Here is a 14057-nt window from a genome sequence, read left to right on the forward strand (position 1 = left end):
GTATTGTAATTTAATCACAAAAAACTTGGCGATCAGACATATAGGCCTACATTGTTATAATAATCAAAGCAATCGTAAATCTTGCGGTCAACAAAAAAGTACAACAGCCCTGTGTCACCCTCTCTTCCACACACCCACACCTCATGCAGGTGAACAGGATTACAATGAGTGCCACCCATACCCATGTGTCCCAAGCCAACCAATCAATAGTGATCATGGCTCTTACAGTGTTTAAGAGAGAGAAAAAGAGATAAACCTCTCTCAAAAAAGTGCTTTAATAAAGGGGATTTTGTGTTTTTTAAAGGCAAAGTCGAATCATGTCGAATATGGAAACAGGCTGGTTTCAGAGGCAATGAACCTTTGCTGAGAGGAAGCTGGGGGAGATTGTGGCTGACAAAACGCTGTGACACTTCCGCATACCACACATTTGCAAAATGAAGTCGTTTGTTACGGTTCTCTTTGTCGTTTATTTGCTTTATTTATGTAAATCACAAGGTAAGAACATCAACTTGTTTTGGTTTCACAGTTAAAGTTGTTGTAATTTAGCACTACTTAAACAATATAAGATTAGAAACGTAATACATTTTTTTAAACGCATATTTTAGTTAGATAATATTTAGAAATGTATACAATCATTAGTTGTCTGTCTATTGTCATTTAATAAAGTAGTACAATTAGTAAAATACCAATTAAATGTAAAATTGTATCTAGATATTTTTGATATATACAGTTATGTCGGTTGAAACCACATCCAGACACAAAGTCCTGCTGATGTAAAGGAAATGTATCTTCGGTGTAAGTGAATGTGAAATACAGCAGAAACTGGAACTAAAATCCCCAGTCATTAGGATTATTAAATAGTATCTATACTTTTATGAATATGTTGATCGAAATGAAGATTTACATTTTATTTTAAACACTATTGTGTGTATTTGTAGAAATGTAGAAAAGGAGGAAATGCTTCGCCTCTGTCTAATCTGGTGAACAATAGTATGGGTAAAGAGGGGAAAAAAATAAGCAAGGTGTGAGAAAGTCCCCTGTGTTTCATACGAGACCGAATGGAAATAATTTGTCATATGAAAAAGAAACGTAAATACTTAGGATTTAGTTTGGCTAAGTTTCACCTGATAAACACCTCTAAGCTGCTTTAAGGGTCAAAAAAAGGTTGAAGGTTTTTTATAATCACACATAGTAGGAATAGAGGCATATTCAGTTTTGCCCGAATAAACATGTGTGTGATATTTACTGATGTGTCTTCTGTTTTACAGGGATCAGTGCTGGGACTCCTGATTTTGTGCTGAAGGGAGAGGATTTGCTTCTGAACGTCACCAAAGCTGTTTTTCTTGGGGAATTAGAATTTTTTTCTTGGAAATTTAATACAAATAACGTTTTAGTAACATTTAATTCTAATAATAAAAAAGTGTTCGATAATTATACCGGGAGAATTGAGTTTCCTGTGAACAATTACTCTGTGAAATTGAAGAATCTACAAGAGGCAGACAGTGGAGTTTATACTGCTGTAGTGACAAAGGGTTCAACAAAAGTACTAGCAGAATACAACGTCAAAGTTGAAGGTAGGTTTGTTAACCTCTCAAACACTGATAGAGTTTCTGTGGTGTTGTTTCTAAAACTCTTCACCTGCTTCTTCCCTCCTCAGATCGAGCGTCTCTCCCTCTCCTCACAGTGAGCTCTGTCTCTGATAACTCTTCCTCCTGTAGCTTCACTGTGACCTGCAGCTCACAGGACTCTCACATCAACAGCACTTTCACATGTGACAACCAAACCTGCAGTCAGGAGGGAGGAGAGCGGTCAGAGGGGATCCCTGATACTTTTATCCAGGTCCACCAATCAAGTGGCTCGATCATCTGTAACCATAGCAACCATGTCAGCTGGACCAACAACACCAAAACAATCAAAGACGTCTGCCGCCAGCTTGTTGGTAAGACTGAAAGATAAACTATTTCCTGATAATAACACACAGTTTGGAGTTAGAGCATCAGAGCATGCATGTTTTTTTTCTAATCAAAAACTTGTACATGTCTGTAAATAAGACCCGTCCAATTCCAGTTTTGGAAAGTCTGCCGTGGTTCCATTCCATTTCATAGAGCTGTTTGATGCGCAGCGTAACCTTGTCGCGCTGCCACTCCAACATCCAATCACAGGGCTTGATGACTAATCACGGGGTTTGTAAAGCAAGGCGGATGTTGTAGTCCCAAACGATAGCTGGGGATTCTGGGTAGTGTAGTGTCTCCGGAAACTGTAGTGTCTAAATTCCGAAAAAACGATTTGTTTCTCTGAATCGAAGGTTAAAAACACAAAAGCATTGTACACAATTTAAACCAATCAATATTGTGTAATTAACAAGGAGAAACTGATGTTTTTTATTGGATGAGTACTGCAGATATCACTGTGTAAGCATTTGACAGTGAGGGGAATATATCCAGTTTTATTATGAAAACTTTGAGACCGGGAAAAACAGTTTTCACCCACGCTAACTTTACATGGAAGCTGCATACACGTTATCCTGGCGAGACCTCAGATCATCTTCGTAAATATCTATCAAACTATAGATCCTACACATCGAATGGACGTGGATTCTAAGAGTACAATATACACTTCTCGCCAGAAATCGAATCAAAAAGCATTTTAATGGCCAAACTATTCTACAATTTTGGATTTTCTAGAGAGGGTTATTTGTGAATAAACGTCCCTCCGGAGCGTTTGCAATGAACGGGCCGGGAGCATGTTGTTTCTTACACGACCACTAGAGCACCTCTAGTGGTCGTGTAAGAAACAACATACACTATAAAACGTGTCTCTGGGTCGTAATAAGGGCATGAACAATTGGCCATTATGGTCGTTTTTTGTAGGACGACAGGCTGCAAAACACATTTGCAGGGCAAATATTGCTAACTATATTTGTCATCGTCTCAACATAACCTCTTTTAGTGTCCGCTGCTGTGAGCAGTGTTTTTCAGACAGGACGAAACAAACTAGAAGAGTGCATAAAACTAAATTAAAAGTTTGTTTTTCTTAATGGCACATTTCAGTTAAACCTGTATAAAAATATAAAATGATGAGACTTATCTTTCAACTAGAATGAAATGTTTTACAAACCAACGGTGCTTTAGCTCGGTTTTACTCGTGGTGTGTCTCCCCCCTCCCCCACAGATCCTAACAGTCGTGCACATCAAGTAATCACAAAAGCTTTTACATATAACGTTGCAAAAAACGGCGTGTCTCATTAGCGTAGCTTACATATCGATGATATCTGATCATTCTTACAGACTACAATCACAAAAGCTTGTACCTATAACGCTGCGAAAAACGACACTTAGCTACAGAAGATTACGCTTGTTAGTATAACTTACTTTATATGATTTTAGAGGATACAAAATAATAATAAAGACGAGAATGAATACTTGTGTTATCTGCTATGGCGTGGCTTTTACAGCCTTCACACAGATCGCCATTGCGGCAGTATGTCTGAGCATGTTATCAAATGCCTGATAATTAAAATAAAAGCAAAGACAGCGGAGCGTACAAAATAAAATAAAATGTTACAAAAACATATAAACACCTAACCGATTACTGTTTGGGTTTGAGGCGAAATTGATACGGTGCAGCTACATGCTAATGCTACATGCTACAAGCTAGAATAGCTTTATCAGGAAAAACACAGCTAAATAAAAACTTACAGCTTCCAAATTGGATGTGGCCTCACTGGCCTGGTCCCGGATGGTGGGTATTGATCCCGGTTTTAGCCTTAGTCTGGAGCCAAATCCTTCTTTGACTTGAGTGAAGTTCAAAAACATGTCCGGGGCAAAATGTTCTGAACACACAAGCAGAAATCTGTTGTAGTCTTCTGTTCTGGCACATGTCCCTGGAAAATAAACTCTAGCCACAGATTCCTATCTTCTTCCAGAGATGGCAGTGCATGCAGTCCCTTGCCCTTGTCCAGATTATTGCAGCCAACAACAGCACAACGTCTAACTACCTTGGACGACATCATTGTTAGAGTACACAAAAACATAGATGTGACTGGGGGAGCTTTAGGCTGCCGACAGCCCATATGCGAATGAGAGGTTGGGCAATGGCCGTGGCCGTGGCCCAACCCCCCATTCCCCTGATAGGTGGAGAGTTGGCCCAATAGCCGTAGCGCAACTTCTGTGACGACATAAAAGTGTTCAAATCTGGATCAGTCTGTATCAGATCCATTGCAGCCCCTTTTTTTAGAGATTTGGGTATGGAGGAAAATAGAGAGGGTTGTGTTTTCTGATAATTGGTGAGTTCCCTGGAACACCGGGGACAAATATTCATGCATAAAAGACGTACACAAGTGCATTTTGCATGATTGGTCCCCTTTAAGTATTTTGTGGTTTATAAAACTAAACTGGGAATTAGTCGGTGAAATTGTTTCTGGTCCAGTAATTTGACAAGCAAAACAAGCTATCAACATCTTCCAGCGATGCTTTGATTAAACAAGAGCCAGGTGGTTCTAACATTTGCTCATTCAGTGACCTTTGGACTGTGGTAATTTCACATTGAACTGAATGAATGTTTGGTTTAAATTATTACAGTTAAAGCAAACAAAATAAATTATTTCTAACAACAGATCAGGTCTGCTACTAAAACATTTTTGTGTAATTCAATCTAACAGTCTGGCAGGATGTGATGCAGTGACACACTTGACTAAGTTTATGAATTTAACCAAGCATTATAATGTGGCTTATGTTTTTATTTACAGTTCCTCCCCCACCAGACCCTGTTCCCATCATTTTGGGAGTATTCTTCACAATTCTCATTCTCGCCATCACTGTTGTAGTACTTTGGCGCTATCTTCGAAAGAGAAGGACGAGTAAGTCTAAGTGTGCATTGAAGAAAAACATTTATTTTTGTTGGACTGTTTGTGGGAATTAAGTGTTTTATTCAAGTTAATCATATGCCACCTACATATCCCCATTGTCTATTGAGCATAAAACATATCTGAAACCTCTCATACAGCAACATGCTCTTTATAATATTCTCTTGAAAAAGATCATTTAGACACATGTATACACAATGTCTGGACTCAATGCAGATGCAGCTCAAGTAACGTACATTTTATGAAGGTAATAAGCTTTAAAGGTGAAACTCTCAAAATGAAATGTTAATTAATGCAAATCCACTTATATCTTTTTTGACTGACCTGCAGGCAAAAGAGTGATTATCGAGAATACAGTTTATGCTCAGGTAAGAGACAAGTTATTTTTTACTTTTCACTCAAAAATGTAACTGAATTTTTGATTTTGAACAATTTAAACAGACTTGGACTGAATTTGAGGATCAAGCTAAATCCATAACTGGAGCCTCAGACAGTTATATTGACTACTATGCACACTAATCACTAATCACTATGCACACTAATCACTAATCACTATGCACACTAATCACTATGCACACTAATCACTGTGCACACTAATCACTATGCACACAGTATATCTGCATATATTTAATGGTTATTTCCTGTTTATTATCCATGACTCCTTTCTACACCACCGTCTGTCTGCAATTCCAGGTCCTGCTGCTCACATTTCTGGTTGTGCTGCTTGCTCTTTTAAAGCTTTGGGTCAGACTAACCTGATGCACCGCGATGCTTCTCTCTAAACCTGCTGAGGTCTCTGTCTGGCAATACTTGTGTTCAAATTGCACTGTGTTTCTTAGTGATGTGTATTTGTTGTTTGCTTGTGTGTGTTACTTTTTTGTTTTTCTTTAAATATAGTTTTCCCATAAATTGATGCACTGATGGAACGATGCTCCTTCTAAAAAGCAGAAGGTGTCACGTTCTTAAAACTCTAAATAACATGCTGGTGTCGTAAACATAATGCAGACACAGTGACATTTACCAAAGGTTTTTTTTCATGCATATCACAAACATGATCAGAACTGTGCTTTTCTATTTTTGTCACACAGCCGTAAATGAAAGCCATGTGACTTCCTGAGCCGAGTGGTTTGCACTTCTGCATTTTGATATACAACACATACTGAGAACAGAAGCCTCTCACGGGAAAGCTGCACTTGAGATACATTTGTTTTCAAACCGTGTGATAGTTTTGTGAAAAGTTAAACACAGTAACGTACAGAGAGCCAGAAATCTACATTTTTTGTCTCAGAACAAATGAACGGAAGAGGGGAACCTTGATTCCCCGTGTCTTTCTCTAAATGCAAAGTACTGTATGTGTTAGCAGTGCAAATGCTTTTTCTTGTGTGTCCTTAGTCTGCTTTTGATTAATAAAATCTAAAATGTAATGCCTTTTAGATGAGAATACAAATTAATCTTACTTTTGTGTTAAACACCATTATCCCTTTTGTAGACAATAATATGGAATTGTATTGTATTTGAGGAATATATGACATATAAAAATACAATATTATACAAACAACCTTTGGTAAATCAATGTTTTGTTATGTTCCAGCCTGTAGCTCCAGCCCGGCCTCAGGATCCAACAGATGCTGAAGCTTCAGCTCTGCCTCTGCCCTGCATCTACGCTTTGGTTGGTCCTAAAACTGGACCCGCAGCACCCACTGAGCCTAGAAACACAGCTCAGCTAGAGAGTATGTACGCTCAGGTGAAAAAGATCACACCAGGTCCTTGAAAAATGATCAGGAGTCGTATTCCACATACTGCACTTGTTGGGATTACGATGTATGGCAACTGAGCCATGGACTTTATTTTCACGTTACCCTCTTTTAGTGTGAACATCCTAAACCACGTCCTGTGTCTGCACCCAGAAGTGCTCTAACTCCACCTTCAATGCACAGTTGTGATTGGTTAATGATCGGTTGAAATGACTCATCAGCTTTTCTTGCAGTGTATGCATTCTGAATCTCTATGGCTATGGGCGGCCATCTTGACTCAAAGGACATTTTTTATTGACTCCTCAGACAATACTGGGACAAAAATGTATTTAACTTTTTAGTATCTTAATATTTTGTCTTTTTTTATATATATTTAATTTCTGTCAGTTGAATGCACCTGATCCTATTAGTTTATTTTGAAATATTGGAAAGCAATGATGTTTTGTACATTTTTACGAATGTTTCAAAGACTATTTTAGATAAATGAAATTAATTTAAACATCAATCAATCAATTTCATTTCAAACCTTTCTTTAATCAGATTGGTCCCTTGAGATCATAGATCTCTTTTTCAAGGGAGACCTGCAGCAAATAGGTTCCACATGAAACATAAAACAATAAAGGACATCATACATTATATTTACAGGATACATTTACAGACATTTACAAGTGCCCATAGTATCAACGAGCATTTCATAGCCTAGCTTGAGAAACATGCAGAGGAATGAGATTGCTCAGTTTCAATTCTTGCTGAAGATTGTTCCAAGCAAGTGGAGCTGCGCACATAAAAGCTGTCTCATAAGACAGTCCTTGCTCTTGGCACATCTAACAATACTACATCATGCGATCTCAGACAATAGCTGCTTGCAACTCTCTGTGTTATCAGAGAGCAGATATAATACGGGAGTTTACCCAACAAAGCTTTATAAATAAACGTGTACCAATGACTGAGCCTCCGTACAGTAAGTGATCAATGTTTATTTATATAGCCCAATATCACAATACGACACCCTCTGCCCTTAGACCCTCACATCGTACAAGGAAACACTTCCAGAGAAAACCCACAGTTTAAAGGGGAACATGGGAGAAACCTCAGGGAGAGCAACAGAGGAGGGATCCCTCTCCCAGGACGGACAGACGTGCAATAGATGCCGTGTGTAAATTGAAAAGAAAATACATTTACAACATAGGTAGTCCAAATGTTTGGAAATGCATGTGTGTATAATAAGAAGATGAATCCACGAGGATATCCATCCAGGACTTATGATCCAGGACCACAGCAACAGGATCATCCATGACTCCGGATCCCGGCGTATATAGACACCAAAAAGAAAATTTGGGGAAACTGGGTTAATCGGAACATGAGTACACAGGTATAGACAGAGAGAAGGAAGAAGTAAGATGTCCCCCGACAAACTAAGCCTATATCAGCAAAACTAGGAGCTGAATCTAATCAGCCCTAACTATAAGCTTTATCAAAAAGGAAGGTCTTAAGCGCACTCTTAAAAACGGATAGGGTCTCTGCCGCCCGAACACAAACTGGAAGCTGATTCCACAAAAGTGGAGCTTGATAAGAAAAGGCTCTGGCTCCCATTGTACTTTTAGAGACTCTAGGAACAACCAACAACCCTGCATTCTTGGAACGCAATGCCCTAGTAGGACAGTAGGGTATAATGAGTTTTTTAATGTTTACTAGCCACAATGCATTGTTTGTTCACATGTACAGTACATTGTAAGTGTACATATTTATATACATGTTTGCTGATCCACCAATTGTGGATCAGTGAAATATCATCAAATCAGCAGCAGACATGTTGTACCCCTAAGGCCTTCTGCATGCACAATATAAATAAAACAGGGACTCACTCGTCAAAAGAGGAGAAAAAAAAGAAAAGAGTTTCTATAAAAGAGTGAGATACTGTTTATGTAAGATTGGTTGCATGTAGCAGTGGTTCCCGACCTTGAGCTGGTCGCCATTATATACTATTATTATATTTAGTAGGTACCCCGTCACTCAGCTGGGATGATTCGCCTACATGTTCTTTTTGTAACTCTATAACTCACCCTTAATATAAATGCATTTAAACTTGACATTTACACATATTGTGAGCGAACGTAATAAAATGAAGACTCACTTCTAGCAGTTTCAACATCTTTTGTTAAGACTAGAGCTCTTAAAGAGACACTTGAGCTCGCCTGTCTTTCATAAGCTGCAACAAGTCTGGAGGCGGGACACCAGGATTATGAAAATTGATTTGGAAATGGGTTTTTTTGTGTACATAATGTGCAACCCCTAATCTTTCTACGTACATCCTGCAATCCCCCCAACTACCCCTAGGGGTCCCCCTACCCCTGGTTGGGAACCAGAACTATGAGTTTATTTGTTCTTGTTGAGCTTCTCCATGAGATGAACCGTGATGACAGCAGACACCATGATGATCCACAGAGAACACACACGTCTTCACCAGGCACACAGATAACCCCTCTGGATCTGAAACACAACAAACAGAGAGTTTCATATCAAAACCGACACAGAGATCCAGACTGAGACGCACTACTGAGTGGAAGCAGCAAATCAGGTATTATTCCTTTATTTGGATAACAGTTTGACTACTTTACAGTTTGCAAGTACTTTGAGTCCTACATTGTAAAATACTTGTAAAATACTTGCACTGCAAAGTGTGGTTGAGTTTTACAGACTGTCCATATCAAATCCTCTGGAAAAACTCCAGTTCCACATTTTTGTTCCACTCCATCGCCGATGCCCTTTAGCCACTATTAAAACTCTGTGTTGAACACTGTCTTTACAACACATGTGCAAATACATGCATTTAAACATATCTTCCTAGCAGGCACCTCCACTATCCAACTGTGCCGGGGACAGCTAATGTCATGTAGCTGTATAAACTATAAATGCTATCCAGCTGAAAACTTTGACCGGAAGGCTGGAGGCCGCTATTAGCTGAGCTGGACGTGGCGCTACAGTAGGTTGCGCGTAGCCTATTGTAAAAGCTAAACACACTACAAAACTCAACCTAATATCCAGGAATGAAACGCTATAGAGACTGTGCTACAGTGGAATAAATAAAAGCAATATTATTTCGTGTTTTAAAGAAATAAACTCCACTTGATTTTCGATATTTACTGTAGTCCGTTGTCAGATTAAATTAATGAAAGTGAGGTGATTGTGGGTAACGTAACGTGGCTACGTTACGTTGCCGTTAAGCGCGACGTAACGTTGCCGTGGTAACGACGGAATCTTCTTCTGGTTTATTGTTGTTATAATAAAAATGATTATTATTACTATTAAACAAAAAGCATTTAAAATACAGTCAGTAGCCATCGTCATTCCGATGTGGGGGGAGTGGGTTTCACCATCATTATCATCATCATATATTTTTTAAATGACTAATATTGGCCTACAATACCCCTTTATTGATCAAATAGGAATATAATTGTCTTTTAAATAACGTAAACTAAAGGGAACAATCCATTTGACACAGCTGAAGCTCTGGCCTTCCTTAAAAAATAACTAATTTAATAAAAATCACACACAATGCACTGTTTTTTGAGAACACAAATTTGGTAACTAATGCACCATAATACATTCTGACGAAAAATAAAAATGATTATGAATACAAATAAAATAAAACAAGCCTCTCGTGAGTTACTACAAGCTATAAAGTAGATTTTAAAAACGTTTTATAGAATAAAAAGCTCACCGCAGGACGTTTTGTAGAAATGCGTGTGTGCACCACGACAAAGGAGCCTCATTCACTTTACATTGGCGTTGTTTATGTGCCGCCGACACGTAAATCTAACAAATGTCGTGACTCCACGCAATGCGGTGTTAAGGAGTCGTGGTGAAGTCACGCATTCTGGTGAGATCAAATAAAAGCAATAATTGTGGCTTGCTATTGAGTAAGAACATGTTTTCATGAACCACACAGCTTCCGGTCTTCCTATAACACGTAATGCCGTGAGACTACCAATAGAAATACATTGCTTTTAAAATCGTGCTGTGCAACACGAAAAAAAGGGGAAAATTGTGTTGGTGAACACGAATCAATAGATACAAAATCGTTGGTGAACACGAAATGCCATGAGACTGGGTTGGATGGACACAGGTGAAAACTATCAGGGCAGGGCCAAGCAATCTCAAGGGCGGGAAACACACAAAGGCAGGAAATGTGGGATCTGGAATGAGAGGAAAGATTACTTTCAAAATAAAAACAGGATAACTAAACCTAACATATCTGTCGAGTCACAACAGTGTGACTATTAAAAAATAAATCATTACGTCGGGGTAGCATTTGCTTGGCATTTCCGGTTATTTCTCCACTGGTTAACAATACTGTGTAACTGTCACGTTTGAAGGGACGAAATCGTGACATCTTCACGTCTCCCAGCATGGTAAATCGTCACATGTTCACGTTTTGCCGTGATATTGGGTTGTTTAAAACGTAGTAAAAGCCTTATTGTATTTATTTGTATTGCATTGATATTGATTTGTCCCAAAAATAATGGAAAGTGATTTGTTGAGGTTATATGAATATCAGATACTTACAGTAGGTTACTGATGGTTAGGCAATTAGTAAATGTAATGGAATACATTGTCACAAATTTGCATGAACACATAATAGATAACGAAAAATATAGGAATAAAACAGCTTTATTAAAATAAGAACTGTCCATGTCTATTGAATCAGTGTGGGTGGGATGCTGCCATTGTTTCACATAGTTGACCGTTAGCGTTTCGTGGCAGAATGGGCTTCTGGAAGCTTCTACTGTATCGGGAACTAGAATAGAGGAGGATTTGAGAACCTCTTCATATTGTCAGCTGACACATTTTGTCACTACAATTTTGCAATTGTGCAAGATGCAGTCATGCAACTTTGCAGATGATATATGTCCCGAGTCAATTTGACCCGAACATTACCAAAGGGTGTGAAATGTGAACATAACACAAGGGAAAAAAACATATGGCCAACAGGCCTAAACCTAAATAAAAATGTATAAAAGCTCTCATTGAACAGTTATTTTTCTGTCAATCAACTAATGAGTGTATCAGGTAATTGTTTCAGTTTTTTAATGTTCGAATAATTTCTGGAGAAATCTAAATGAACACAAGTTTGGGTATCAGTCTCCTATCTTATCGTGTTCAGTTTTAGTTATAGGTGTTTACTCTACTACTTAATTTTGTCTCAGTTTTGTTGGTGTCGTTTTTCAGACAGGCGCAGTATGAGTCTGACTCTTTGTTCTCCTATTTTCAGGAAAACGACCATTTGAATGCAAAGTCTGCGAGAAGGCCTTCAAACACCAACACCACCTGATCGAACACATGAGGGTGCACTCCGGGGAGAAACCCTTTCAGTGCGACAAGTGCGGGAAGTGTTTCTCTCACTCCGGATCGTACTCCCAGTACAACTCTAGACGCAACTCTAGTCGCTGCATGAATATCCGTCCTGACTCTGACCCGGTTCGAGACCTCTCTTACCTCATCCACACCAACGCAACTCCGGTTCAAGCTCCGTGCTAGAGCTTTTCAGGTTCAGAACCGGTTCTTCGGTTTAGCTCCGGCTCTTTTCACACCGCCCAGAGTCCGTCTGGTGCTGCGTCATTGCGTCATCGTTTGTGGTATGAAGTAACCGTTTGCGTGCCTGCTTCATAAAGCCAAACCGCGGAAACCCCTCACAGCTGACACCGACAACAACAACAATGGCCGATTGTGTTGAAGCGCTACTTGTTTTGGTTTTGCTCTGTCGAAACGAAATGGAAGAAATGGGACGACTTTCCTACCAACTTTACAGTCGTTATATGCTACATTCAAAACTGCTCTACAATCGTAATCATCAACTTCAACGACGATTCCGATTCCCCCTACCCCCGCCTCGACGTAAGCGTGACGTATGCGGTGCTTTTGCTCTAGCCGGACACGAACCGGATTCCGGAGCTAAGAGGCTGCTCCGCTGCGGTGTGAACAGGAAAACCCGGTGCTTTTCAAGCTCCAGCTCCGAACCGGCCCTGAAACACCGTTGGTGTGAATGAGGTAGCAGAGTTTCACTCCTCAGACCTGCATGTACCGTAGTTTGATGCTTGGACTACGGCCCCAACGTGACTCAGATGAGAGAGAGGGAATAAGAGAAAGTTCTCGACTTCTGCTGTGCTGCTATGGAGATCCAGCTGGAGGACGACAGGAGAGGAAGAGATGACAAACGGCAAATTAAAGATATTCTTTAGGAGTAAGTGGAGCTAGAATGAAGTCACCGCTATCTACAAAAGCCACATGTGCCTGCACTTGAGAAAACAAAACAGTGAGTTTTGTGGTGGCAATGAAATGTATTTTTTTTAGTGGGGAGTCTGGGGACACATATTTTTCAAACAGAACTTAAAAAGTATCTTATTAAACGTGTAACTGACACAACCCCAGGTTGTTTTATCTTTTTTTGTTTTTCTCATTGGGTCAGTCTCCGTGTACAAATTAAAGCCTGACTCAACCACGACTGTTTTAAAATGTCAAGCTAACAAAAAAATGAGGAAGAGAGTCAAACGCAAAAGCAAAGATAAGAATGTATCACTGGGTGGCGCTAGAAGACCACCCAACTCTGAACTGAAGGCTGAAGACCACAATCAGCACTAATCATTCATAGTTCATTTAGTTATGAGCAAGGATTATATATTTGCAGTGTTGGAAAGTAACTAAGTACAATTACTCAAGTATTGTACTTTAGTACATATATTGATGCTTGTACTTCACTAAATTTAAAAGAGAAATTAAAAACGTGATGAACTTGATGTAAAAATTAAATGAGTGGACTAACTGTTTAAGGAACAACAAAGTACAAGTATACAATAAATATCACAAGACGTTCTAAACATTGTGTATAAAAACTGTGTTTATCTACAACCGTTACTACCTGCTTGATGCAGCAATTAACAATCTAAGGTCATACTGTATATTTAATTATGTATATCGCATATGGAGAATTCTTTTTTTGTACTTTGAGTGTAGCGGCTGTCAGCACTTTGTCAGCAGAATATACCATGCATCTGTTTTGAACTGTAATTCTTATGGACTTTTTAACAGGAATGAAATCGCTTGTCCCAAATAAAACCACTAGATGGCAGTGGAGGTCTGACCTGTTGCTTTTATTAGCGTCAGGTTTGTACTGACAACCCTATCTTGAAGAAGTACTCCAATGTTTCAGACCTTAATGGATTATTACTAAAGGAAGACGTCAACTGCCTTTTATCAAAGAAGTGCTTTAGTTTAAATATGAAAGTGCCTGGAATAAAATAAAAGAAGAGCCATCATTTGTTTGGAGAAAGTGCTTAAGTTGTACATTTTACATGCCTGAGCCTTTTCTTTAAGTTGTTGATGTTTAAGTTAAGAAGAAACTTTATAGTTGCTGTTAAAAGCCCCCTTTATGATTTTTGGGG

At 39.0% G+C, this 14057-nt stretch overlaps 2 protein-coding genes across 2 annotated transcripts in view; both read left to right on the forward strand.

The window, feature by feature from the left end:
• The window catches only part of LOC307020219 (zinc finger E-box-binding homeobox protein zag-1-like), a 36147-nt gene extending 22090 nt beyond the window's left edge, over window positions 1–14057 (forward strand). The window contains exon 2 of the mRNA XM_079651458.1: window positions 11891–14057. Coding sequence (XP_079507584.1) covers window positions 11891–12156 — 266 coding nt within the window. The 3' untranslated portion in view covers window positions 12157–14057. The remainder of the gene's footprint in view (window positions 1–11890) is intronic.
• Window positions 281–8757, forward strand: LOC307020202 (SLAM family member 9-like). The gene is made up of 6 exons (XM_079651417.1): window positions 281–495; window positions 1269–1574; window positions 1658–1939; window positions 4748–4858; window positions 5195–5232; window positions 6456–8757. Exons 1-6 carry the CDS (start codon window positions 435–437, stop codon window positions 6633–6635), a joined length of 978 nt encoding a protein of 325 aa, XP_079507543.1. The 5' UTR covers window positions 281–434; the 3' UTR covers window positions 6636–8757.

This window comes from Notothenia rossii (genome assembly GCF_949606895.1).
Source record: "Notothenia rossii genome assembly, chromosome: 9".
NCBI classification, from domain to species: Eukaryota; Metazoa; Chordata; class Actinopteri; order Perciformes; family Nototheniidae; genus Notothenia; species Notothenia rossii.

What these genes read in the sequence shown, in the direction of transcription:
- LOC307020202 (XM_079651417.1), top strand. Translation starts at nt 435, where the DNA reads ATGAAGTCGTTTGTTACGGTTCTCTTTGTCGTTTATTTGCTTTATTTA. An exon ending in TTATTTATGTAAATCACAAG is followed by an intron (nt 496 to 1,268) that starts GTAAGAACATCA and finishes TCTGTTTTACAG; the next exon opens with GGATCAGTGCTGGGACTCCT. An exon ending in ATACAACGTCAAAGTTGAAG is followed by an intron (nt 1,575 to 1,657) that starts GTAGGTTTGTTA and finishes TTCCCTCCTCAG; the next exon opens with ATCGAGCGTCTCTCCCTCTC.